At 47.7% G+C, this 24,195-nt stretch overlaps 1 protein-coding gene across 1 annotated transcript in view; it reads right to left on the bottom strand.

The window, feature by feature from the left end:
• LOC144805712 (NACHT, LRR and PYD domains-containing protein 12-like) overlaps positions 1-24,195 on the bottom strand; it is an 878,524-nt gene that overhangs the window by 200,140 nt on the left and 654,189 nt on the right. Inside the window, exon 9 of the mRNA XM_078672213.1 lies at positions 22,383-22,553. Within this exon, the coding sequence (XP_078528339.1) occupies positions 22,383-22,553 (171 nt within the window). The remainder of the gene's footprint in view (positions 1-22,382; positions 22,554-24,195) is intronic.

The following is a 24,195-nucleotide window of genomic DNA, read 5'->3' as shown; positions in this document are numbered from 1 at the left end:
TTCAAAAATTTGTTCTCAGTGGTTTGTATTATGTCAGGGTTTTCAATTCCCCAAACCCCTGCCCCGTAGGTAGCTACCGACACACATTTCGCATTATACAAAGATTTTAGATGATCAACGGGTTTTTGACCCAGCTTCCCACAGAAACGAAACAGACCTTCAATAGAGCGACTAGCACTCTGTACTCGGGTCTTCATTAACGGGGCCCAGCTTAATTTATTATTGAAGAGGTTTCCCAAATAGTTAAAATTTTCCACCTTTTCAATAATGGCACTATCTACTACAAACTTTCTGGTTTTTGTGCCCTTTGGGCCGCAGACCATGACAAAGGATTTAGAGAAGTTTACCTTCAGGTCTAAGTCCAACATAAAGCTATGAAAAGCATCAAGACATAGCTGCATGCTATTTCCTGTGAGTGTCATTAATACCGTATCATCGGCATAAGAAAGCATCGGTATGCTCCTACCATTAACCTTAGGGAAATCGTGGCAGTGGTCCAACAGATATTTTTCCAACCCATTAGTGTAAACTAGAAACAAAAAGGGGGCTAAAATACATCCTTGACGGACACCCTCAGTCGAGGGGATGGATTTAGTTTTCTCTCCGCCTGGGCCAAACCTTATGGCTACTGTGGTTGCCTCATGAAGTCTACGTAGCAAGTGGACCAATGGTTCCTCAAAACCCATAGCATCCATCATTTCCCACAGCTTGCTTCAACACACAGTGTCGAATGCACTAGAGAGGTCCATGAAGCAAGGTGGATGGAAGAGTTCATTGCCTTCATGTATTTCCCTATAATCAGAGCCAGGTTCAGGCACTGTTCAACGGTGCCTTTGCCTTTTCGGAACCCATATTGGGAATCTACGATAAGGCCCACCGAGTCTGCCCATGTTTCTAGTCTGGCTAAAATGACCCTACCCAGTATCTTACATGATGCATCAATTAGGGAGATTGGACGATAGCATCGGGGATCAGATCTGTTGCCTTTCTTGAAAATCGGCACCACTCCACTACTGCCTCCTTCCATGAAGTTGGGATACGGCTGATAACAACTGCTCTAAATACATTTAACAAAAATGGAGCCCAAATCTTAATATTGTACTTAAAAAAGTCCAATGGGACTAAATCAGGACCAGGAGCTTTTAATGGTATGCCTTTCAACAAAGCATCTTCCACTTCTTGCAGGTTAAGTGATAAGCTCAGGGACAGAGAGGATTGTGGGACCACCAAATCCCTACGGTCTCCTATTAAAGGTTCATTAGATAAGATTCCATGTGGATTAAAAATATCCCCAAAATGTAACTCCCATGTTTCACATGCAATCTGCATCGTGATATTGTCCTTGCCGTTACTTATAAAAAGGGGGCGATTAATTACATCCCAGAAAAGCCTACTATCCTTCAATTCTGAGGCCTTTTCTAGGTCTTCCCAAGCTTGATTTTTTAAATCCAGCTTCCTTTTTCTAATGGCTTCTTTATAAGCCACTCTAGATGCCCTAACCAGATCTATGTCCCTAGGTTTTTGTTTTAATGCCACCTTCAGGGATCTATGTGTTGCCGAACATACAGCGTCAAACCATCTGGGCCCTTGCCTTTTATTTTTTCCAATTGGTTTTATGAGCCGTTCAGCTACATGCCCACATAATAACTCAAAATTCTCTATAACCTTTTCAGGGTTAGCTATTGATGATAGACATGCTTCATATTCTGTGCTATATCTATTCATTATTTTGTCCTCTAGACCTGCTGCATCTATTTTGCCCCACTTAAGAGTGATACCTTGATTTCTGTTATACTTAATAGGTTGTTCCCAGACAGAGTGTTTGGGTTTAACAGGACAAAAGAGGGATAGAGTCAAAGGATTGTGGTCACTGGCAGCATTAGCGATTACCTCCAGTTTGTCAACATAGTGAGTATACCCACTGGAAATAATTGCAAAATCGATGAAGCTCGTTGTACCTCTACTTCCCTGAAAAGTTGGTATCGGAGCCAAATCTGGACCAACCCAGGGTTCTACTATAGATAAATCATTTAAAATAATGATATTGTTTAAAGCGTCCCCCTGTGGTGTATGTTTGAAGTGAGTCAAAGGAAAGTCATAAGAATCTCTCAAACCACACACCTTCGAGTCCCCATGGGTGCATAATGTACAGTTAAAATCACCCACCCAGATGACAAAGAGTAGGGGTTGGTCGTGGCGTGCCCTGGCTATGACCTCCTCTAACTTCAACATAACAGTTGTCTCATTGTTGTCAAAGATGTTATAATACCAATTAATTAATAGCAGTGGTTCAGGAAACAAATTCACCAACATCGTCACTTGAAACCATGGTGTATCAGTTATCTTAGTGATTACAGGTTTACAAAGTTTTAACGAAATTGCTGTCATTAGACCACCTTTGGCCCTACCCGCTTGTGAAGGTACCGCTAGGGTATTGATAGCACAAAAGCCCTCAATATTCTGAGTGGAACGGCTCCAAGTTTCCTGGAGACACAAAATATCACAAACACCCACAAAGTCTAACCATGCCTCATCCTCCAATCTTGGAGCAAGCCCCGCAATATTCCAAGAGATTAAACACACCCTTGTTTCACTTTGGTTCTTTATAGCTGACTCAAGTAGTTCCTCTGAATTTTGCCCTAGGATAGTTAGGCTTGTGGCACTTTCAATATTGATACCAGCCTTAGGGGCTTGGGGGTTAGAAGCACGATCGTCACTCATGGGAACATTTCCCCATAAGTTATCGTTACGACTTTCTCCCTTCTCCCTCTGGCTGGGTTCTCCTTCTGTCAGGTCATTAACAGGGGAAATTTGTAGTGGTCAGTCTTGCTCATCCATGCCCACAAGTGGGTCAAAGCGGTTTCTTAGAGGGATGTTATTTGGGAACCACCCCGCCACCTCCTGCGGGCAGCTAAACATGTTTGTATTGGGTGCCCCTTGCCACCAGTTATGCTGGCTATACCCATCGGGCCTGTTTGTTATCCGTCTGGTGTTCTGGACAATAGTCCATGGACCTTCCCCAGCTAGATAGTTTCTTGGAGGATAAAAAAAGCTAAGGGGTCTCAGGACTATTGTGAGATTAGCTTCATACGGTGGACGTGCACATAAATACTGTGCTGTATGAGGATCAGCAAAACTAACCACAATACAATCACCTGGCAGGGACTTAGGGGTAGGTCCAATCCAAGGCACTCTTCGAACCATTAACACACTGCTTCTTTGTTGGGCAGGAAGCTGTGTGTTGGAATTAAGCCAGTGAGTGACTTTATTTTTCAGGGAGTGGTGGTTCTCCTGGGAATGCTGGCCAAACTCGGGGACACCAGCTAAAATGATGACATAAGGTCCAACTTCTGGTGGAAGGTCAATAAAACCTCCACGAAAGTTGGGACGATTGGATGGCCGCTGAGAGTTATAGGTTTGCCTTATAGGGTGTTGTGAGGCAGCTCGTGGGTTTGAATTCTGCCTATGTGCTGGATTAGGCAAAGGACATAATGTTGGTGCAACAGAACTAGGAGTTAATGCAGTCTGATTTACAACAGTGGTACGTGGCTTCGGTATTGGTTTGACTGTTGGCAAGTGGGTAGCAATATTTTGGGGTATCTGTACGGGTAGTGGTAAGGGTGCTAGTTCATTTGGCTGAGGGGATGATTCACTTTCACGTGGATGTTTAGCTTCCATTTCTTTTAAGCTCAAACTGGCCAGAGTAACTATAGTTCTATCCATTTCTAAGAGGTTATTCTCTATACGAGAAAGCCTCAATTCCAAAGGAGTAAGTAGTTGTTTTAACGTAACCCAGACCGTTTTAAGGAATTCTTCATCTCCCCCTCTATCATTTGTTGATCCACACAACTGCCCCACTTGGTCGTTCGCTCCAATCGACTCTGGGGAGGCAACCAGGATGCAAGCATCCGCTGAGGTGTTTAAATTTGGAGCGGCTATTCCACCCAGGATACCTGGGTTAGTTTTCATACTGTCATCCTTTAGCCCCAAAGATCCCAGTGCCCTTCTACTATTGAAAAACTGTGATCTGGCAATTTTCGCTTTTTTGCGTGCATGTACGGCCCTAGCAATACATTTCTTTTTATAAATTGCAGCTTTCCTAGTCCTACCTAAATTCATAGATTGATTAGTTTTAGGGGGATACAGGGTGCCTGACATGCCAGATAGTAGGACAGAATCCTTAGTTGGTTCCAGTGGAATGGGTAAAGGGATCGAAGGGGGTATCAGGGGAGTAGGGGAAGGGGCTTGATGGATAGCAGCCGTGATCAACAAAGGCCTTGGACCTGCTATATGCTCAGGGGTACGTGCTAAAGCAATATTCCCCATGGAAGATTTTCTAGTGCTAGCTAAATGCTCAGATAGCCTTCGTGCAGCTTCAAGATCCAATGAGACCCTGTGCTGCATTTTGTTAATTTCCTCATCAATGGCTAAATTGGTTTTAACGAGAAAATCATCCAATGTCCGATTAGAGTTACTCGCGGCCATGAGAGTTTTACTCCGACTACCTCGTGAGCACATTATACAGATTAATAAAAGCACAATAAATAATTAAATATTTAAAAAATACCACCAATAAGAACTGTATAATGCGCCAGCCAAGGAACGTGGCCCAGCCCAGTCCTCTTAGTCCTCGAACGGCCTCAAATGGCCCAGTCTTTGCCCTGTCTTCGCCCGGGCTGCGTCCCGCGCTGCGGGAGAAGTGCCCCCAATTGTAGAGAGATCAGAGGGCGGTGGGCGGGCCGGCAGGGAGAGCGGACCGGATGTTGTCACTGGTCTGTCAGGGACTCCTGGGAATTGGAGTCCCTGTCACGCTCGCAGACCTGCAGCCCTCCGCCGACGGTGTCTCAACCAGCTCCTCCTCGGTAGTACAACGAAGCGGCACCCGCGAAGCGGGTGCGGCGAGGCTTGAGGGCAGTCCGCAGAGTCCACTCAGTGTCCGGGTAAGCGCGAGCCAAGAATGCGCTGTGGTGAAGGCAAAAGTAAAAAATGGTGTCCCAATGTATGCTGAGCTGCCAGGGGTTTTTAAATTACACTCCGGTGGGCGGGGGCGGGCCGGCAGGGAGAGCGGACCGGATGTTGTCACTGGTCTGTCAGGGACTCCTGGGAATTGGAGTCCCTGTCACGCTCGCAGCCCTGCAGCCCTCCGCCGACGGTGTCTCAACCAGCTCCTCCTCGGTAGTACAACGAAGCGGCACCCGCGAAGCGGGTGCGGCGAGGCTTGAGGGCAGTCCGCAGAGTCCACTCAGTGTCCGGGTAAGCGCAAGCCAAGAATGCGCTGTGGTGAAGGCAAAAGTAAAAAATGGTGTCCCAATGTATGCTGAGCTGCCAGGGGTTTTTAAATTACACTCCGGTGGGCGGGGGCGGGCCGGCAGGGAGAGCGGACCGGATGTTGTCACTGGTCTGTCAGGGACTCCTGGGAATTGGAGTCCCTGTCACGCTCGCGGCCCTGCAGCCCTCCGCCGACGGTGTCTCAACCAGCTCCTCCTCGGTAGTACAACGAAGCGGCACCCGCGAAGCGGGTGCGGCGAGGCTTGAGGGCAGTCCGCAGAGTCCACTCAGTGTCCGGGTAAGCGCGAGCCAAGAATGCGCTGTGGTGAAGGCAAAAGTAAAAAAAAAAATGCTGTCCCAATGTATGCTGAGCTGCCAGGGGTTTGTAAATTACACTCCGGTGGGCGGGGGCGGGCCGGCAGGGAGAGCGGACCGGATGTTGTCACTGGTCTGTCAGGGACTCCTGGGAATTGGAGTCCCTGTCACGCTCGCAGCCCTGCAGCCCTCCGCCGACGGTGTCTCAACCAGCTCCTCCTCGGTAGTACAACGAAGCGGCACCCGCGAAGCGGGTGCGGCGAGGCTTGAGGGGAGTCCGCAGTCCGCAGTCCGCAGAGTCCACTCAGTGTCCGGGTAAGCGCGAGCCAAGAATGCGCTGTGGTGAAGGCAAAAGTAAAAAATGTCATCCGCCAATTTAGCAAGTTCCTGTTTGATATTTGAATTTTGTTTTGCCATTTTACTAATAATCTGACCCCTAATCGTGCATTTAAAAGCATCCCACAGAACCACAGGGGAGCTAACCGAAGATTCATTTTCAAGAAAGAAATGTTCAATATCTTTGTGAAGTAAGGCCACTTGAGACTGATCGTGTAGGATTTCAGAGTTCAGACGCCAAGTGCGGGGTTCCCTAGTCAGTGATAGATTAAGGAGCGTGAAAGTAACCGCAGCATGATCAGAAATAAGGATAGGATGAATAACAGGGTTGGAAGAGTGTCGAAGTAAAGCAGAGTGGACTAATAAATAATCAATGCGAGAAAAGCTATAGTGGAGAGAAGAGAAGAAAGTAAAGTCACTACCAGAGGGATTGTGTAATCTCCACACATCGGTAAGGTTGGAAGAGGAACACATATTAGACATCTGTTTGTGAGCTCTAGGTGGCCGAAATTTGAAAGCTGAGTGTCTGTCAAGAATAGGATCCATTGGGAGGTTAAAGGCTCCACCAACAACCAAATTGCCATTACGAGGAACATCAGAAAGCTTTTTAGTAATAGAACGCCAAAAAGATGGATCATCATCATTCGGTGCATAAATATTCATGACATAAAAATCAAGAGAGCCGTTGGATAATCGAGTCAGCAACCACCTACCCTCAGAATCATGTTCCGCAGATACAACCGTCAGTCCCGAATTTCTAGAAATCATGGTTATGACTCCATTCTTCTAACCAGAGGCCTCAGAACTAACCACATCCAAAATCCACTCTTCCTGTAACAACAACGCTACTTTGTATGATATTTTGGTTTCCTGTAATAAGACCAGGTCACTAGAAAGACCCTTACAGTAATCCAAAATGTTTGCCCTTTTTACTGGGTGATTCAAACCACGGACATTCAGGGATAAAACATTCAAACCTGGCACAATAACAAGAAAACAAGTAACCACATACCACATGATGCCAGAGAGTAAAGCCACGACACAGAAGGAATCATACAAGAAAAGCAAGACAAAATCCAAGAAAACACAGACCAGGAACATAAGCAGGAGACTCCAAGAAAGAAGAAAGAAGAGAAGAGTGGAGAGAGAAAGAGAAAGAAGAGACTGGAAAAGAGAAAACAGAGAAAGAAAGAAGAAAGAACCCACCAGGGGAAGTCCATAGGAGACAAAATGCATATGAGGGAGGAACATGGAGAGAGCAGCCAAGAAGGCCAATAGGAAGAAACAAGAAGAGAGCCAATACTACGCAAGCAGAAAAAATAAAACCAATAAGGAGCGAAAAATAGAGGAAAAGAGAGTTAAGTCATAGCACAAGAATAAGGTAGTATAACAATAAAACTAAGTGAGCAACAAGTTATTCCAGCAGGAGAATGAATTCATGAGAAACAGTAGAATGCATTAATGGCATATATGAGGAACATCTTAGACATAACAGAGAAAAACAGCATATAAATATACACATATTAGCCCCCATAACAAGAACTAATGACAATATAATATATATATTAAGTTAAACAGAAAATCATTTCAAGAATAAGTTAATAATTCATGAGAGCAATATTAGGCATGAAGAAGCATATATGAGATAATCTTAATCATAACTTAACAACATTCAATATGAGGAAAAATATATTACCTGAATAAATATGAAAGAGCATATCAAAAAGATGACCAAAAACATCATCAGAAGAAAATAATTCATATGGAGAAAAATCTTATGCTTATAGAAAGAGCAACAAGCTAAAAAGAAATAGAGCAAAATGCCACAAAATCATCCAAAGCAAGAAAAGGAAATATTAAAAATATGATTAAATTAAACAGAAAATCATTAAAAAAATAAGTTAAGAATACATGAGAACAATATTAGGCATAAAGAAGCATATATGAAAATCATCTTAATCATAACTAAATATTATACAATATGAGGTAAGATATATTACCTGAATAAATATGAAACAGCATATAAAAAAGATGACCAAACATAACATCAGAAGAAAATAATTCATATGGAGAAAATCTTAAGATTAAGAAAGAGCAACAAGCTAAAAAGAAATATATCAAAATGCCACAAAATTATCGAAAACAAGAAAAGGAAATGCTAGAAATATATTAGCACATGGAAAAAGAGTAACACAGAGAGGACAAAAGAGACACAAACAAAACATCCGAATACTCCGAAACATTGACTCTGTTAAGCAAAAAAAACAAGATAAGTAGAAAAATAAAATAGTGAACAAGACACGATTAAAAAAATACAGTGTACTTATAACAATGAGAGACTCACAAAAAGAAAGGATAAAGAGGAAAGAGAAATTATTATCTTAGTCAATAGGCTAAAAAATTATCACAACACCGAGGAACTAAAATAGGAGAACACTACCAAAAGAGTACAAATGAGTCAACATAAATAAGAACTGAATACCAATAATATAAGCACAAACGAAATGAATAACCTAAACCATACAGCTAAGCCTATAAAGAGAACAGTAGAGACAGTTCAACACTACCAATACAAACAACCAACATTCTGAAGCAAAGACATGTAAGCTCGCAAATACCAGAAGGGTATAACAACAGGTACAGACCAGAAATACATATTATTCCAAGGACTATTCAGGAACCAGAGGCGCTAGAAGAAGGCGAGGATTCCATTTGCGATTCAGTCTGATTGTCCAAGAAAGCAGACAAGTCGGAAGGTTCCTAGAAAATCTGAGAGCTGCCTCTAAAAGTTATTCAAGACCGTGAAGGACCAGCAAAAGAAAATGGAATATTCATGTCAGCAGTCGCCGTCGTAGATTGAGAAACTCCTTCCGTCGGATGACAGTATCTCTAGCAAAGTCCTGAGAGATAGCGATTCTGTGACCTACCCAAGTAATCGCTTAATCTTTCCGGATCTGTGCTAAAATTTGTGTTGATGTCGTAATAGTTTGAAAACCACCAACCTAGGGTGAGGTGAAGACTTCGGTTTGAAAGCAGGAACCCTGTGAGTACGTTCTATTTCAAAGTCTTTCAGAAAGGAAATATTTAGCACCGAAGGGATCCAAGTGAGTAAAAAATCAATCATTGAGGGAGACTTTTTCTCAGCATCCTCAGGTAAAACAAAAATTTGTATATTACTTTGACGGTTTCTGTCTTCCTACTCCGTGATATCTCTTCGTAATTCAGCTAAGGATCACTCCATATTCTGCATGGATTTTGATTGTTGATGCGTAGAGTCTTCTACCACACTGATACGTGCTTCAGCATTAGAAACTCGAAGAGAGAGGTTCTTAAAATCAGTTCTAATTGCTGCAACTTCGACCTGAAGTAAGTCAGTATTTGTTAGAATCGGAGGTCTCTGGTTGGCACAGGCATGCACTTGTGACAAGCAGGGACCTTCTCCTCTAGTCAGGGCAAGGGAACTACTCCGTAAGATTAACCCCTGCTCACCCTCTAGGTTGCGTGGCGCGAGCGGACAAGGCTAATCCTCAGGGCGATAGTTAGTTAAGCATTTATGATCACATACAGTAAACCCATTGACCCACCACAGACAGACACCAGTCGTAAGGTTGTATCAAAAATACGTAGACTTTATCTAAAAGATATACTTCATATGCAGGATGATCACTAGACCATATAACGTTTAACGATTGAGGCCACCAGATTTAAATAGGCAAAAGTTCTTAAGTGTTCTTGGTCAGCAAGGTGCGCTGAGGGTCGATGCGCACTTCGCGCTGGTGAAGCAACCCGTTGATGAATGACAGACGACAGGGAAAACAAATGTTGCGGACCCTGGATCCGATGTGAACTCGGGATCGAGTTCAAGTGTACCTTGGGCTGAGTGTCCGAGGCGTTTCAGGCGCGGCCACTGGCGAGGGTGGACCCGGGACGGGGCCAAAGGTTCTCTGAGGAATCTATCCGGCTCGAAGCCCCCTCGAGGTGCGAGGTGGGTGAGCGGGACGGTATGGAGGGATGCGGCGGTCCGGGGTCTGGAGCAACTCACGGGGCGAGGCACCGTTCAGGCCTGCGGGGTGTGCTACTTCTTAGTACGCAGGATCGTACCTGTGGGTCGGTGTGGGGCGTCGCGTTCTCGGGCAGACAGGTGCAGCACCGGGCCTCCGGTACCAACGTACTGGAGGCTTCCTTGTGGTGCGGCACGGGCCTTGGTATGCAGGAGGGCAAAGCGAGACAGTACAGACCGTCCGGGGCTATCAGATGCGCTCTGTGCAGATTCCGGCGGGAGAAGATGAGAGGCGCACAACGCGCTCTGTAGCAGGCGAGGTGACAGGAGAGTGGGCGGCCCGGCATTGGATGCGGAGAGCGGCTCAAGCTTGAGCGGGGCTCTCGGTGGCGGGGCAACCAGGCTCCGAGCTGTCATGACCTTAGGAGGGGCGAAGGCACTCGAGTCATAACACCGGCGAGGGAAGGCGACTTAAGGGCCCAGCAGCAGACGGGCACAGGCAGAATTGAACCCACTGGTCCTGGGGTTCAGTTCAGGGGGAAAGCTCGAGATCAAGCCCTTGGAGATTGTTTCAGGCACAAGTCTTCAAAGTCCTCTCTGGTCTTTTCCTCTCCGTTCTGAGCAAGGCACCACTGCAGGCCAGTCCCCAAGGTCAGGGACAGGTTTCCTTCCTTCCGCTTCTCTTGGTCCTTCTATTCAGGCAGAGGTTCGTCGTGGTCAAAACAGGATCTGATTTGCTAGGAGCAGGGCTCCTACTTTTATACACAGTTTCTTTTGTCTTTGCAGGTCAGGGGGCCTGAGCCTGGTTCAACCCGGTTTTGGAGCACTCTGTTTACAGGAAGCTGCCATCTTCTTTCAGGGTGCAGGGCAGGGACATCAGACGCTCCGCAGGAGGGGGAGCCAGCATTGTGGTGGTGGAGCACAACCCTATTCAGAGTCAACGACTACTCCGCCCACCCATCCTGGAGTAAGCACCCCATTCACCACCTGGTAGCCCAGACTGTCCCCTGGAATTCCCCAGCCCTGTCATTCACATAAACCCAGACAGCAGATACACATCCTAGCAGAGGCGGGCTGAAATGATCAGGTGAGCAAATGCTAACTTTCTAAAAGTAGCATTTGCAAACACAGGATATTAAAATAAACCTTACTAAAGGAAGTATTTTATTATTCTGAGTTCAGGCATACTAAACTTGACGTGCCACCATGTTCCCTGAGCCTACCAGGATTATTTTAGCGTGTAATAATTCCGCCAGCTCATTCTGGCCTACAAGAACAGGTAGCCCTTCAATAGTGAAGAACAAAAAAGGGCTGTAATTCACTATTAGGACATGCCACACACATTGGGGCTTGTCCTACCTTACACTTACAATGCACCCTGCCCTTGGGCTTACCATAGGGGTGACTGATATGAAGTTAAGGGAAGGTTTAGGGACTGGCAAGTGTGTACACTTGCGCAGTCAGCGTGACAGTACCTGACTGCACGCAGGTTCTGCAATAGTAGACCTTAGACATATCTTACGAGGCCGCTTCTGTGTGTGGCACAACCAGTGCTGCAGGCCCACTAGAAGCATTTGTATTTACAAGCCCTGGCACTCCTAGTGCACGTTACTGGGGACTGACAGTAAACCTAATAAGCCAATCATGGACATCAATTACGGATACACTTTACATTGGGAGCACTTGCACTGCGGCACGGATTGGCGGTGGCGCAGTGCCCTGAGCAGCGAACACTAGCAAAACATCTGAGGCACATCAGCAAAAAGTGGAAGGGAGACTCACGGCAAGGTGCCAGGTCTAACAGTATTGGTTTTTATACTCTGCGCGATATCATGAACAGTGTTCAAGCGAGAAAGAATAGCATCCAAAGTAGTAGCAGAGTCCTTCGGTACGAGTTCCGGAGTGGGAGAATGCTGTTAAGACCTTTTAAGAGCAGCTTTAGAGTCATTGGGAGAATAGGCAAGAAAAGCAAATAGCAATGAATAAAGTCTCCACATAAATATGTCCCACAGACCGTACACTCGACACGTTACTGGTCAAAAAAGGACTCTCTTCAGACAATTGCCTAAGAAGCACCTCACAACGCCCAAAACAAAGCACTAAACGGTGTACAACCAGGCGCTCAATATACGCCCCTTCTGCAAAGCAAAAAGAAGAGGACGACGCTGCAGCAGAAAAAAGGTGGCTGAGGTAAAAAGCACAGAAAGCCCGCCAAAATACCGGAAGAGTTCCGCTATGTCCTGACGCAGGGACCACAGGAAAGACGGTCTCTAACTACAGAGAACAGCTCTAAGTCAATGGGAAGCGACAAACGGAGACTCCTAAAACTGAGACGCTCTTGAATTCCAGTCAAAGCATAGGAGCCGCCATTTTGAGGGGTGTTCCTGAAGAGATAAGCTGCAGAAGGAATAGCTTATTGAAAAACTGTTGCAGCCTCTTCAAACTCAACACAACCCTCTCCAGGTATTCCGCCATCAGAATCTTGAATTTTCAGATGTAGAGACAGGCTCGTTACATAATAAAATTGCGTAACCTCCAGGCGACGCGACGGAGCTTAGAAAAACGCGGCCATCTTGGCTGCGCGAAAGCCACGCCCCCCCATGATGATTTATTTTCAAGTTAAAAAGTGTTTAAATGACATTGCAGCTGATTTTTATTTGAGTGCTTGGTTAGATGGTGATGTAATCTTGTCTCATTCACCAATAACAATGAAATTTATGACATAAATTAAATGGTTATGTGACGTTACCCCGCATGCCGTTGCAAAGCCAAACATTACCCCGACTTACTGCCGGGGGAGCGCTGCAAGATGGAATAGATTAATTTTCTATTCCAACTCCAGTGTGTGCAACAGTAGCGAAGGTGTTGGAGTTAAATCCAACACCTTCTACTCACTGCTTCACACCTTTTTCGCTGCAACGGCATGCAGGGTAAATTCATGCGTTGTAAAGGTTGCAGTGTAAACGCTGTTTCCCAAAATAAATACTTGTTATTTCAAAACATCATTAGTAAAACAGCTACATCGCTGAATGTTTTTTAATAATTTGTAATGCCAAATTATGGCATAAAAAAAATAAAAATTCACCATTGCAATGCCAGCCGAGGCCAGGCCTATCGACCCTGCATGTGCCTTTTCATTTTCTTTTAAGCACTGCATGTGAGGGCAAATAATTCCAATTATTCCTATTTCTGGTGAGGGCCCGGGTCTAGTTCTGATACATTAAACTCCAAGCATGATATGACGCTGTACCAGGACTTGGTTGAGTGGTCCTTCTTCTGTGTTTATCTTTGTAGCCTCATGGTGAAGGGAACTGTTGAACTTGGCCCTTCTGGCAGGTTCACCCCTAAACTTTTTGCTTTTACTGGTGATATGGTGTTAGTGATTTTTGGCTTCTGCGCACATTACCACTGTGTCACAGGGTAAAGTGCGTGCGTGTAGTGAGGTTGGCCTGCCCTCCCATCGGAATGCATGGGGAATGTGCGTCCCTGGTAGTTCCTGATGCGTGGGGAGTGCAGGTGCGAGTCTGGTATGTGCAGACTCGTGTGATTAAATGTTGCGCGATGATGTGTGCGGTGTGACTGTGTCTAGTGTGGAAGTGCCACTTCTAGAAGTTGGCATGTTGGTGTAAATTATGTGAATTGACTGTCTGGCTTATGATTGGCTGGAGCTGGCTGGTGTGCCATGCTCCAGGAGTCAGGATGGGTCTGCCCCGGTGGTGAATGGGAGATCTGCATGAGTGATGTGAGGGAGGGGTGCACCTGGGTCCTTATTAGGGCTGGGCTTTCCCCACACAATGCTGGCTCCGCCCCCTGTGGTGCGACTGATGATCCTAGCCTGACTAGTGAATGGAAAGGGTGGCTGAGCACAACAAAGTGCTCCAAAATAAGTTGCATCTGGTTTTTCCCCCACCCTGCACCTAAGGACAAAGGGTTTCTTAGTATAAGAAGGGGCTGTGTCCCCTTACAAAAGTTTCTCTGTTCCTGAGCCAAGCTTGAGGGGGGCCTGCTGCTGCTGGGCACCAATAGGACCGCCACTGGGACTGCCTCCCTGCCCGGAGAACCTTGTGAGCTGGCCCCTGGGCCCAGCCTTGCCCCCCCCTTTCCTTCCTACGGACTTTTGTTTTAAATACTTCCCCTGGACTTTGGGGGACCCTAGCGCTTGGGAGCGCTTTTCTTTTATCCTCCTTATCGCAGTAGCGCTTGGGAGTGCTGTATTTATCCCCCTAGTACATGGGAGCGCTTTCTTTTCGTAGCAGGTGCCCACCCTGCGAGTGGCCCCTCAATTTGGACGAATTTGCAGCGCGGGTGCCCACCCCGCATTGCTGGCTGCCTATTTTGCCCATCTTATTTATTAATTCATAACGGGTGCTACCCCGTTTTATTATTTAATTACCGAGGGAGCCTACCCCTCAAAGTCACTGCAGCAGGCCCGGGGATCCTCTTTGAGGCGCTGTTCCGGAAGTGCTTCCCCCCCAGGACCCGGCAGTCTAGGCAGCCCAGGAGGAAGCAGCGGGAGCCTACCCCACGCCCCTGCAATCAGGAGGAGTTTCGCTGGTGAGGCCGCAGCCCAGGAGAGGAGCCACCGCCTGGAGGAGCAGGCATGGCTCCGGCATCACAAAGAGAGCCCTGCCGGTGGAGAGGATCGCCGCGAGCGGCGCCGGATACCCGGAGCCAGGCGCCCGGTAAGGTGGGGGCTCAGGGTTGTCCCTGTGAGGAGAGGAGGGCGTCGGGACACATTGCCGGTGTCCGCCCCCCCCGTAGCGCGATCCTTGTCCAGGGGGCATTGTGGCTTTCGAGTCCCCAGAGGAGGGACTCCAACGTCTGGACTTGCATCTTTCAGAGCCCACGAGGGCTCCAGGGGCCATTAACCTACCGAGTCCCCAGTGCGGGACTCCAGCGGCGCGGGGTATAATTGTTTTAGGGCTCCGGGTACCATTGTTCTGTAATGGTCCCGAGGGGGCCTGGGCATATTCCTGGGGTGGCCCCGGAAGGCAGCGGGCCGCTACCCCTTAGATCACCCCCAACACGAGAGCCTAGTTGTTTTTGAGCCACGAGGCTCCCAAAGGGCATTTGTGTATTTAGAGCCTGCGGGCTCCGACGCTGATTAGGGGGCATTTAATTGATCAGAGCCCACAAGGCTCCCACGTCGTGTTTGCCCGTATTATTGCTTCCCAGAGCCCCGTGGCTCCCACGAAGGGGGCACAGTTGTTTAAAGGGCTACTGCAAGCCCATGCCACATTTGACTACTCTCCAGCGGCCCAGAACTTAGTGGGCAGCTGCTATGTTTAGGCCTGTTTCTTTTGCGCATTTCTCCTTTGGCTACCTGCGCAGCCTGCCCTGACTTTTCTGGACATAGGGTGTTTCAGCCCCTGAGAGTCCAGTTGGCCTGGGGACCTTTTTATGTGTTGTGTCCTTGCTAGGAGTACATGTTTTTGGCCCTATGTGATATTTTGCGCACATGTGATACCTGCCTAATGTCATTGATGCAAAGTTCTTGCCTATACCTCTGAATCTATTGTAATGCTTAGGAGGTTGTTTGCCTAGTATAGTGATACTAGTGAAGTCCTGGTTCCCTGTGTGATATTTTCCTAAGGTGGTTAGGGTTGCGTAGGTGGTACTTACCTCTTACCAGTGGTTACTGGTTGTGTGTCCTATTTTCTATTTTGTGCTAAAGTGATTATTATTCTATGTTCTACAAAGTGCTATTTCTAACAAGTATCCTAGTTCTAAAAGTGCTTATTCCTGACAGTGGTCCATGTGGCCCTGTCCTGTGCAAATATCCCCTGTAAATTCTGCCCGTGCCTATGGCACATTGTAAAGTGTGTGTTTTTATCTAATGTCTTTGCTATAATACAAAGGCTATTTTTATATATAACCTTGTGTGGAGTTTCCTTTGTGGTGGGCCTTGGGTGTTGTTGCTGGGTGCGTGCGCAAATACTTAACTCACATTGCCTCTGAGATAGGCCTGACTGCTCGTGCCAAGCTACCAAGGGAGTGGCCAGGGGTTATCTTGGTGTGTGACTCCCTTGCCCTGACGTAGAATGGTGGTTTCTGCCTAACTTTGGCGCAAGCCTTAGCCAACCTGAAATCCCATTTCTAACAGGAACTATTGGCAGGGGTGTTTGTCCCTCTTTAAAGAGACTATTTACAAAGATGCCTCCTGTCCTACGTGATAATCTCAGCAGCTCTGCTGTCTAAGCACACCGTGAACGTCAGCATCTCTGCTGTCTAAGCACACAGTGAACCACAGCAGCTCTGCTGTCTAAGCACACTGGGAACCACACCTACCCCTTTCAGCAGCCTGCTCCGCCTTTCATCTCTACCTCCGGGTAGATACGCGCTATATAAGTGCAATTTTCATTTCATTTCATTCATTTCATTTCATGATCCTCTTTGTAATGTGCTCTTGCTTTCATCTAGCACCTTCCCTTCTCTGCAGCCTGCTCTAGCTTTCCTCTTTCAGCTGCTGCTCTGCTTTTCATCTTACAGCTGCCTTCTCTGTAGCCTGCTCTACCTTTCATCTTACAGCTGCCTTCTCTGTAGGCTGCTCTACCTTTCATCTTACAGCTGCCGCTCTCTGCAGCCCGCTCTACCTTTCATTTTACAGCTGCTACAATTTACAGGCGGTACTACCTTTCATCTTACAGCTGCCATCTCTGCAGCATGCTCTACCTTTCATCTTACAGCTGCCCCACTGTGCAGCCTGCTCTGCCTTTTATCTTACAGCTGCAATCTCTGTAGCCTGCTCTACCTTTCATCTTACAGCTGCCCCTCTCTGCAGTCTGTTCTACCTTTCATCCTACAGCTGCCTTCTTTGTAGCCTACTTTACCTTTCATCTTACAGTTGCCCCCTCTCTGCAGCCTGCTCCTCCTTTCATTTTACTGCTGCCCGTCTCTGCAACCCGCTCTACCTTTTATTTTACAGATGCTGCTCTCCGCAGCCTGCTCTACCTTTCATCTTACAGCTGCCCCTCTCTGCAGTCTGCTCCTCCTTTTATTTTACAGCTGCAACTCTCCGCAGCCTTCTCTACCTTTCATCTTACAGGTGCCCCTCTCTGCAGTCTGCTCCTCTTTTCATTTTACAGCTTTCCCTCTCTGCAGCCTGCTCTGCCTATATTCTTACAGCTGCCCCTCTCTGCAGCCTGCTCTACCTTTCATGTTACAGCTGCCCTTTTCTGCAGCCTGCTCTACCTTTCATCTTACAGCTGTCTTCTTTGTAGCCTACTCTACCTTTCATCTTCCAGTTGCCCCTCTCTGCAGCCTGCTCTGCCTTTCATCTTACAGCTGCCCTTCTCTGCAGTCTGCTCTACCTTTCATCTTACAGCTGCCTTCTTTGTAGCCTGCTCTACCTTTCATCTTGCAGTTGCCCCTCTCTGCAGCCTGCTCTACCTTTCATCTTACAGCTTCCTCCTTCAGAATGTGAAGAGCGCCTCAGAGCCCCCCCAGCGAATGAAGAGGTCCTGGGAGCCCCCCGTGTCTCACTGACATTCCTCTGCCCCGTATCCAGCAGCCAGTCTGTTAACAGCAGGGAGACTAGTGGGGTAGGCGCCCTCACGGGAAGGAACAGACCTGCCCTCTAGTTAAGGCCTATTCCATTTTATCCCAAATACCGGAGAAACCGGCTTTAAAGAGTGCCCCTCTGCACCATGACAGGGGCTTCTTTCATGACCATGGATTGGGGCTCAGGTACCCCCACTTCACAAACCTGACTTAATTCACAAATGTTATTAAGGGGTGCCTTGATCACAACATTAACAGAAAAGTCAAGTCAAGTCAGTCAAGTCATAACATTTATATAGCGCACTACATACCCAGAGGGTTTCAAGGCGCTTAGGAAGGGGAGGAGGATTATTTGTCAAATATCCACGTTTTAAGCTGCTTTCTGAACGCTAGGTGATTCTGGGTGAGGCGAAGGTAATCGGGGAGAGAGTTCCATGTTTTGGCAGCCAGGTATGAGAAGGATCTGCCTCCCATGGTGGTCTTGTTGATGCGAGGTACAGTGGCGAAGGCTTGGCTGGAGGAGCGAAGTTGGCGGGAGGGGGTATAAAAGGACAGTCGAGAGTTGAGGCACTCTGGTCCGATGTCGTAGAGTGATTTGTGTGCGTGGGTAAGCAGTCTAAAAGTGATCCTCTTATTGACGGGTAGCCAGTGGAGGTCTTTAAGGTGACCAGAGATGTGTTCGTTGCGTGGGATGTCTAATATGAGCCTGGCTGAGGCGTTTTGGATTCGTTGTAGTTTCTTCTGGAGTTTTGCGGTAGTACCTGCGTAGAGGGTGTTTCCGTAGTCCAGTCGGCTCGTGACCAGAGCGTGGGTGACTGTTTTCCTTGTTTCGGAGGGGATCCAGCGAAATGTTTTTCTGAGCATGCGAAGAATGTTAAAGCAGGAAGAGGATACGGCGCTGACTTGTCTGTTCATAGAGAGTGAGGAATCCAGGATGACGCCTAGGTTCCGTGCGTGGTCTGTCGGGATGGGTGCTTTTCCGAGGGCTTCCGGCCACCAAGAGTCGTCCCATGCAGAGGGGGATTTACCTAAGATGAGGACTTCTGTTTTGTCTGAGTTCAGTTTCAGACGGCTTTGTTTCATCCATTCAGCGACTTCTTTCATTCCCTCGTGTAGGTTAGTTTTGGCGGTGCTGGGGTCCTTGGTGAGGGATAGGATCAGTTGAGTGTCATCCGCGTAAGAGATGATGTTGAGGTTGTGTTGGCGGGCGATGGCCGCGAGGGGGCTCATGTATACGTTGAAGAGGGTGGGACTGAGTGAGGATCCTTGTGGTACGCCGCAGATGATTTCAGAGGCCTCGGACTTGAATGGTGGGAGGCGAACTCTCTGGGTTCTTCCGGTGAGGAACGAGGTGATCCATTCCAGTGCCTTTCCTTGGATTCCGATATTTCTGAGGCGTTGTAAAAGGGTGCTGTGGCAGACTGTGTCGAAGGCTGCAGAGAGGTCGAGGAGGATGAGGGCGACTGTGTCTCCATTGTCCAGTAGAGTTCGAATGTCGTCTGTTGCTGCGATGAGGGCGGTCTCAGTGCTGTGTTTGGCTCGGAAGCCAGATTGTGAGGGGTCGAGTGATTTGTTGGCTTCGAGGAAGGCGGCGAGCTGGATGTTGACAGCTTTCTCGATGACTTTGGCCGGGAATGGAAGAAGCGAGATGGGGCGGTAGTTTTTGAGTTCGGTGGGGTCTGCTGTTGGTTTTTTCAGAAGGGCGGTGAGTTCAGCGTGTTTCCAGTCTTCTGGGAAGGTAGCGGAGTTGAAGGAGCAGTTGATGACGTCTCGGAGGTGCGGAGCTATGACGGAGTCTGCTTTGTTAAAGATGTGGTGAGGGCATGGGTCTGTGGGGGAACCAGAGTGGATGGAGTTCATCAGGCGGATGGTGTCCTCAGTGGAGATTGGGTTCCAGGCGTTAAGGGTGTTAACGGGGGGAAGATGGTCAGCTGATGGTAGGGTGGGTTGGCTTCCGGGTTGGTTGTCAAAGCTATTGTGGATGTCAGCAATCTTGTTGTGGAAAAAAGAGGCTAGGGAATCGCAGAGGGTTTGAGAGGGGGTGATGTCGTTGGAGTTGGCCGAGGGGTTGGAAAATTCCTTGACGATGTTGAAAAGTTCCTTGCTGTTGTGGGCGTTGTTGTCAAGTCGATCTTTGAATGCTGTTTTCTTGGCTTTTCGGATCAGTTGGTGGTGAGTACGGATGGCGCTTTTGAAGGCGTCCTTGTTGCTGGTGGATGGGTCTTTTTTCCAGGTCTTCTCAAGGGAGCGGCACAGTTTCTTGGACTTCTTGAGGTCGTCATTGAACCATGAGGCCTTTTTGATGCCAGGTTTGTGTTGACGTTTTTTCAGTGGTGCTAAGTTGTCGGCGGTGTTGGATAACCAAAGGGTGAGGTTGGAGGCGGCTTCGTTGGCGTTTGAAGAGAGGGCTGGGGAGGTTTGAAGGAGCGATGTGGAGATCTGTTCTGTGGTGATTTTGTTCCAGTTTCTTTGTAGAGTTGGTTGGAGGTGGATGGTGGGTTTCGGCTTGTTGTAGGTGAAATGAACGCAGCTGTGGTCAGTCCAGAGGAGATCCGTAGTGTGGCTGAAGGAGACATGGTTGCTGGAGGTGAAGATGGGGTCTAGAGTGTGACCTGCGATGTGGGTGGGGGAAGTGACCAGTTGTTTAAGTCCGAGGTTGGCGAGGTTGTCTAAGAGGGTGGCGGTGTTGCGGTCGTTGCTCTTTTCAAGGTGGAAGTTGAGGTCTCCCAGAAGGATGTAGTCTTCGGAGGGGAGCGCGTGTGGGGTGATGAAGTCCGTGATGTCTTCACTGAATTTTGCGCGGGGTCCTGGTGGTCTGTAGAGGAGAGTGCCTCGGAGTGTGGTCTTGGGGTCGATGTGGATCTGGAAGTGAAGGTGTTCGGAGTTGGCGAGGTTGGCATCAGAGCTGGTTGAGATGCGGATAGTTTTCTTATGGACGATGGCGATTCCACCTCCTGTATGGTCAGTGCGGTCCTTGCGTGTGATCTTATAGTCATCAGGGATAGCGATGGCGATGTCAGGGGCGGAGGAAGCGTTCATCCATGTTTCCGTTAGGAAGGCGACGTCAGGAGAGATGGTGTCAAGTAGGTTCCAAAGGTCAATGGCGTGCCTGTGGACCGAGCGGGTGTTGAGAAGGATGCATTCTAGGTGGTTGGGGTCGGGAATCTGTGTTGTGGTCGTAGCGGAGATGTTGTCGGTGCCGCTAAATTCGCAGGAGGGGCAGGAGAACGGTCCATGGGTGCGACCAGGAGCGGCTTGGAAGCAGTTTGGGGCGCGACCGGGGTTAAGGGCTAGGAGGGTGGCGGCATCGTAGGTAACGCGGGGGGGCTGGGCAGCGCGAGGGGCAGGGGGTCTGGCGCTGGGCGCGGTCCAGGCGCGGACGGGCGTAGACGGGCTTACCTTTGGCGCACCTTCGGCGTGGCCGAAGCGCGTGGACGCTGCGCGTGGGGGCATTGGCCATAAATGGAAGGTGGAGGGGGCGGAGCGTGGGAGGGTGAGCTGGGAGGCGTTAGCGAAGGGGGAGGGACGGGCTGCAGGCACAACAAAATGGAGGGTTTCTAAACAACAACACGGCGCTATGCGAGGGCAGAGTAGATGCACCAAAACAAATGCGGTCAGTTACAGCGTCGGCGCTATGCACACAGGTAGCAATTAATATTAAAAATCTCCAGATGGGCAACAGTAGTAATAGCACAATACGCCTGAGATAGTGTCTGCACTAAACAGCTATCAGCTACGCAATGCGGAGCGCTACGCGGTGGAATGGGCGCTTTATCACGGGAGAGTAAAATGCTAGATGAAAGATAAGCCAGTGATTCAAATGAATCAAATAATCAGCGCTACGATACCACAGTGGCGCTTGTAGGTCAGGAGGTGAGCAAGGAGCAACCGCTTCGCAGGGAGTTCAGCTGGTCACAGGGGCTTCTCAGCCGAGTGCTTCCAAGTGCTTCGTGGGTGGGAGGGTGAGCTGGGAGGCGTTAGCGAAGGGGGAGGGACGGGCTGCAGGCACAACAAAATGGAGGGTTTCTAAACAACAACACGGCGCTATGCGAGGGCAGAGTAGATGCACCAAAACAAATGCGGTCAGTTACAGCGTCGGCGCTATGCACACAGGTAGCAATTAATATTAAAAATCTCCAGATGGGCAACAGTAGTAATAGCACAATACGCCTGAGATAGTGTCTGCACTAAACAGCTATCAGCTACGCAATGCGGAGCGCTACGCGGTGGAATGGGCGCTTTATCACGGGAGAGTAAAATGCTAGATGAAAGATAAGCCAGTGATTCAAATGAATCAAATAATCAGCGCTACGATACCGCAGTGGCGCTTGTAGGTCAGGAGGTGAGCAAGGAGCAACCGCTTCGCAGGGAGTTCAGCTGGTCACAGGGGCTTCTCAGCCGAGTGCTTCCAAGTGCTTCGTGGGTGGGAGGGTGAGCTGGGAGGCGTTAGCGAAGGGGGAGGGACGGGCTGCAGGCACAACAAAATGGAGGGTTTCTAAACAACAACACGGCGCTATGCGAGGGCAGAGTAGATGCACCAAAACAAATGCGGTCAGTTACAGCGTCGGCGCTATGCACACAGGTAGCAATTAATATTAAAAATCTCCAGATGGGCAACAGTAGTAATAGCACAATACGCCTGAGATAGTGTCTGCACTAAACAGCTATCAGCTACGCAATGCGGAGCGCTACGCGGTGGAATGGGCGCTTTATCACGGGAGAGTAAAATGCTAGATGAAAGATAAGCCAGTGATTCAAATGAATCAAATAATCAGCGCTACGATACCGCAGTGGCGCTTGTAGGTCAGGAGGTGAGCAAGGAGCAACCGCTTCGCAGGGAGTTCAGCTGGTCAAGAGGCAATCATGTAAACATTTAGATGAATTTTTAAAATATATGTCTGAGCCCCGCCTACGATGTATATTTTGAAATCAATGACGTGATAAGAGCTGCTCAGCTCTGTACCTCAGTGTCTGTAGTTTGCAGTTTGGGTGATTGAGGCCTTCACACAACGTCTTCACTCCTGAGTCTCGCAGATGATTGTAGCTCAGCTCGAGCTCTGTGAGAGATGAGTTTGTTTTCAGGACAGAGGCGAGGTCTTTGCAGCAAGAACTGCTGAAGAAGCAGCACTCTAGCCTGCAGAGAGAAGAGATATGGAGAGGAGTAAAACAGAGCACAGACAGGGGCGTCACAACTTCAGTTTTATCTGTATTTCCATCTTGTCCTTGACTTACTCCCCTCTAGGGACACATCCCACCTTACACATCCGACCACGGCCTGTTTATAAAGGAGTCTCACGAGGGCAGTTCTCATACTGGCAGAGGCAGAGTTAAATAGACATATTCATAAATATATTAATGCATGTTTTATGCTGGAGACCCTTAGCAGGTGTATAAAACGAGGACCCCCTGAACAATAATTAGCTCAATTCCTAGGTCAGGGGCAAATATTTATGAGAAAAAACACACCTAGGCAATTGTATCCTCTTGTCTATACAATGATAAATGGGAGAATTAAACCATCCAAAAATTGGGTTCTGTCTTTATTGTCATAATTTTTAGAGTTTCTATAAAAAACTTTTTTTTAAACATACATCATTTAAAAAAAAAAATGGTATTGGCATACAATATATGACAAATCAAACACAATATTATTAAAAACAATATCACAAATAGAAAAAAGATTATAACACAATACAGAGCAAAAAAAGGTGGCACAATAATAATTTCGACGCGCGTTTCGGCGAACCAGCGCCTTCTTCAGGAAACTCTAAAAATCATGACAATAAAGACAGAACTCAATTTTTGGATGGTTTAATTCTCCCATTTATCAATGTATAGACAAGAGGATACAATTGCCTATGTGTGATTTTTCTCATAGACCCTCAGCAGGTGTGAATGGTCAACTCACAACTTTGGTAGTTTTTGCAGTGACCTGTCTATTAATACACTGGTTGTTATATCTACATCGAAGGGATTTTGGTCAGAGGTCTTCAACCATTGGTATAAAATGTTGTTTAAGTTTTGCTCCACCCACAACAGCAGACAGCAGGGCAATCACAACTGCACATTGTTCGTATCCGCCTAAAAATAGCTCCTCCAACTTCAGTGACAAAGCGGAGTTAAAGTGGGTTATTTGTAGAAGCCCATTTAGAAGCTGATTTCTTTTCGCTCTTCTTTATAAAGTTCCTAAGTGTTTAAGTAACATTGCAGCTGATTTAGATTCAGGGCTCGGTGAGATAAACACGTATTCTCATCTCCTTCATCCATAACAATAATAATAAAATCCATAGCATAAATGAAAGGCTTGTTTTTAAAACTATCATTAGTAAAATACCACATCAGTAATGATTTACATTTTAAAGTTTGCAATGACATATGTCTGCCATAAAGTGCGAATTAACATCCGCACAGCCTGCCAAGGGCAGACCCGTTGGCTTTGTCACTGCTTGTTTTATTGTACTTGAAGCAAACCATGAAAGAGCAAGTGATTCCTGCCTTTCTCTCAATTTCTCGTTTTTCCTATTCTCCCCTCCTCCCTGGTGCCCTCTGGTGCTCTCCCCCCACTCTGGTGCTCCCCCTCCCCTTCTGCTTTCAGATGCCCCCATCCCCTCCTCTTCTGGTGCTCTCTCTCTCTCCCCTCCTCTGCTTTCAGATGCCCCCCCTCCTGCTTCCATCCCGCTTCATTTTCAGCTCTGCCTGGATCTCTAGCGGGTGATTGGCCGCTCTTTATAAATCCTGCTTGATTGATTGATTGATTGAGAGGTGTTACAGGAGAG

Source organism: Lissotriton helveticus (genome assembly GCF_964261635.1).
Source record: "Lissotriton helveticus chromosome 1_1 unlocalized genomic scaffold, aLisHel1.1 SUPER_1_unloc_2, whole genome shotgun sequence".
Lineage (NCBI taxonomy): Eukaryota > Metazoa > Chordata > Amphibia > Caudata > Salamandridae > Lissotriton > Lissotriton helveticus.
The sequence above is the reverse complement of the archived record's forward strand: the minus strand, read 5'-3'. Positions and strand labels throughout refer to the sequence as shown.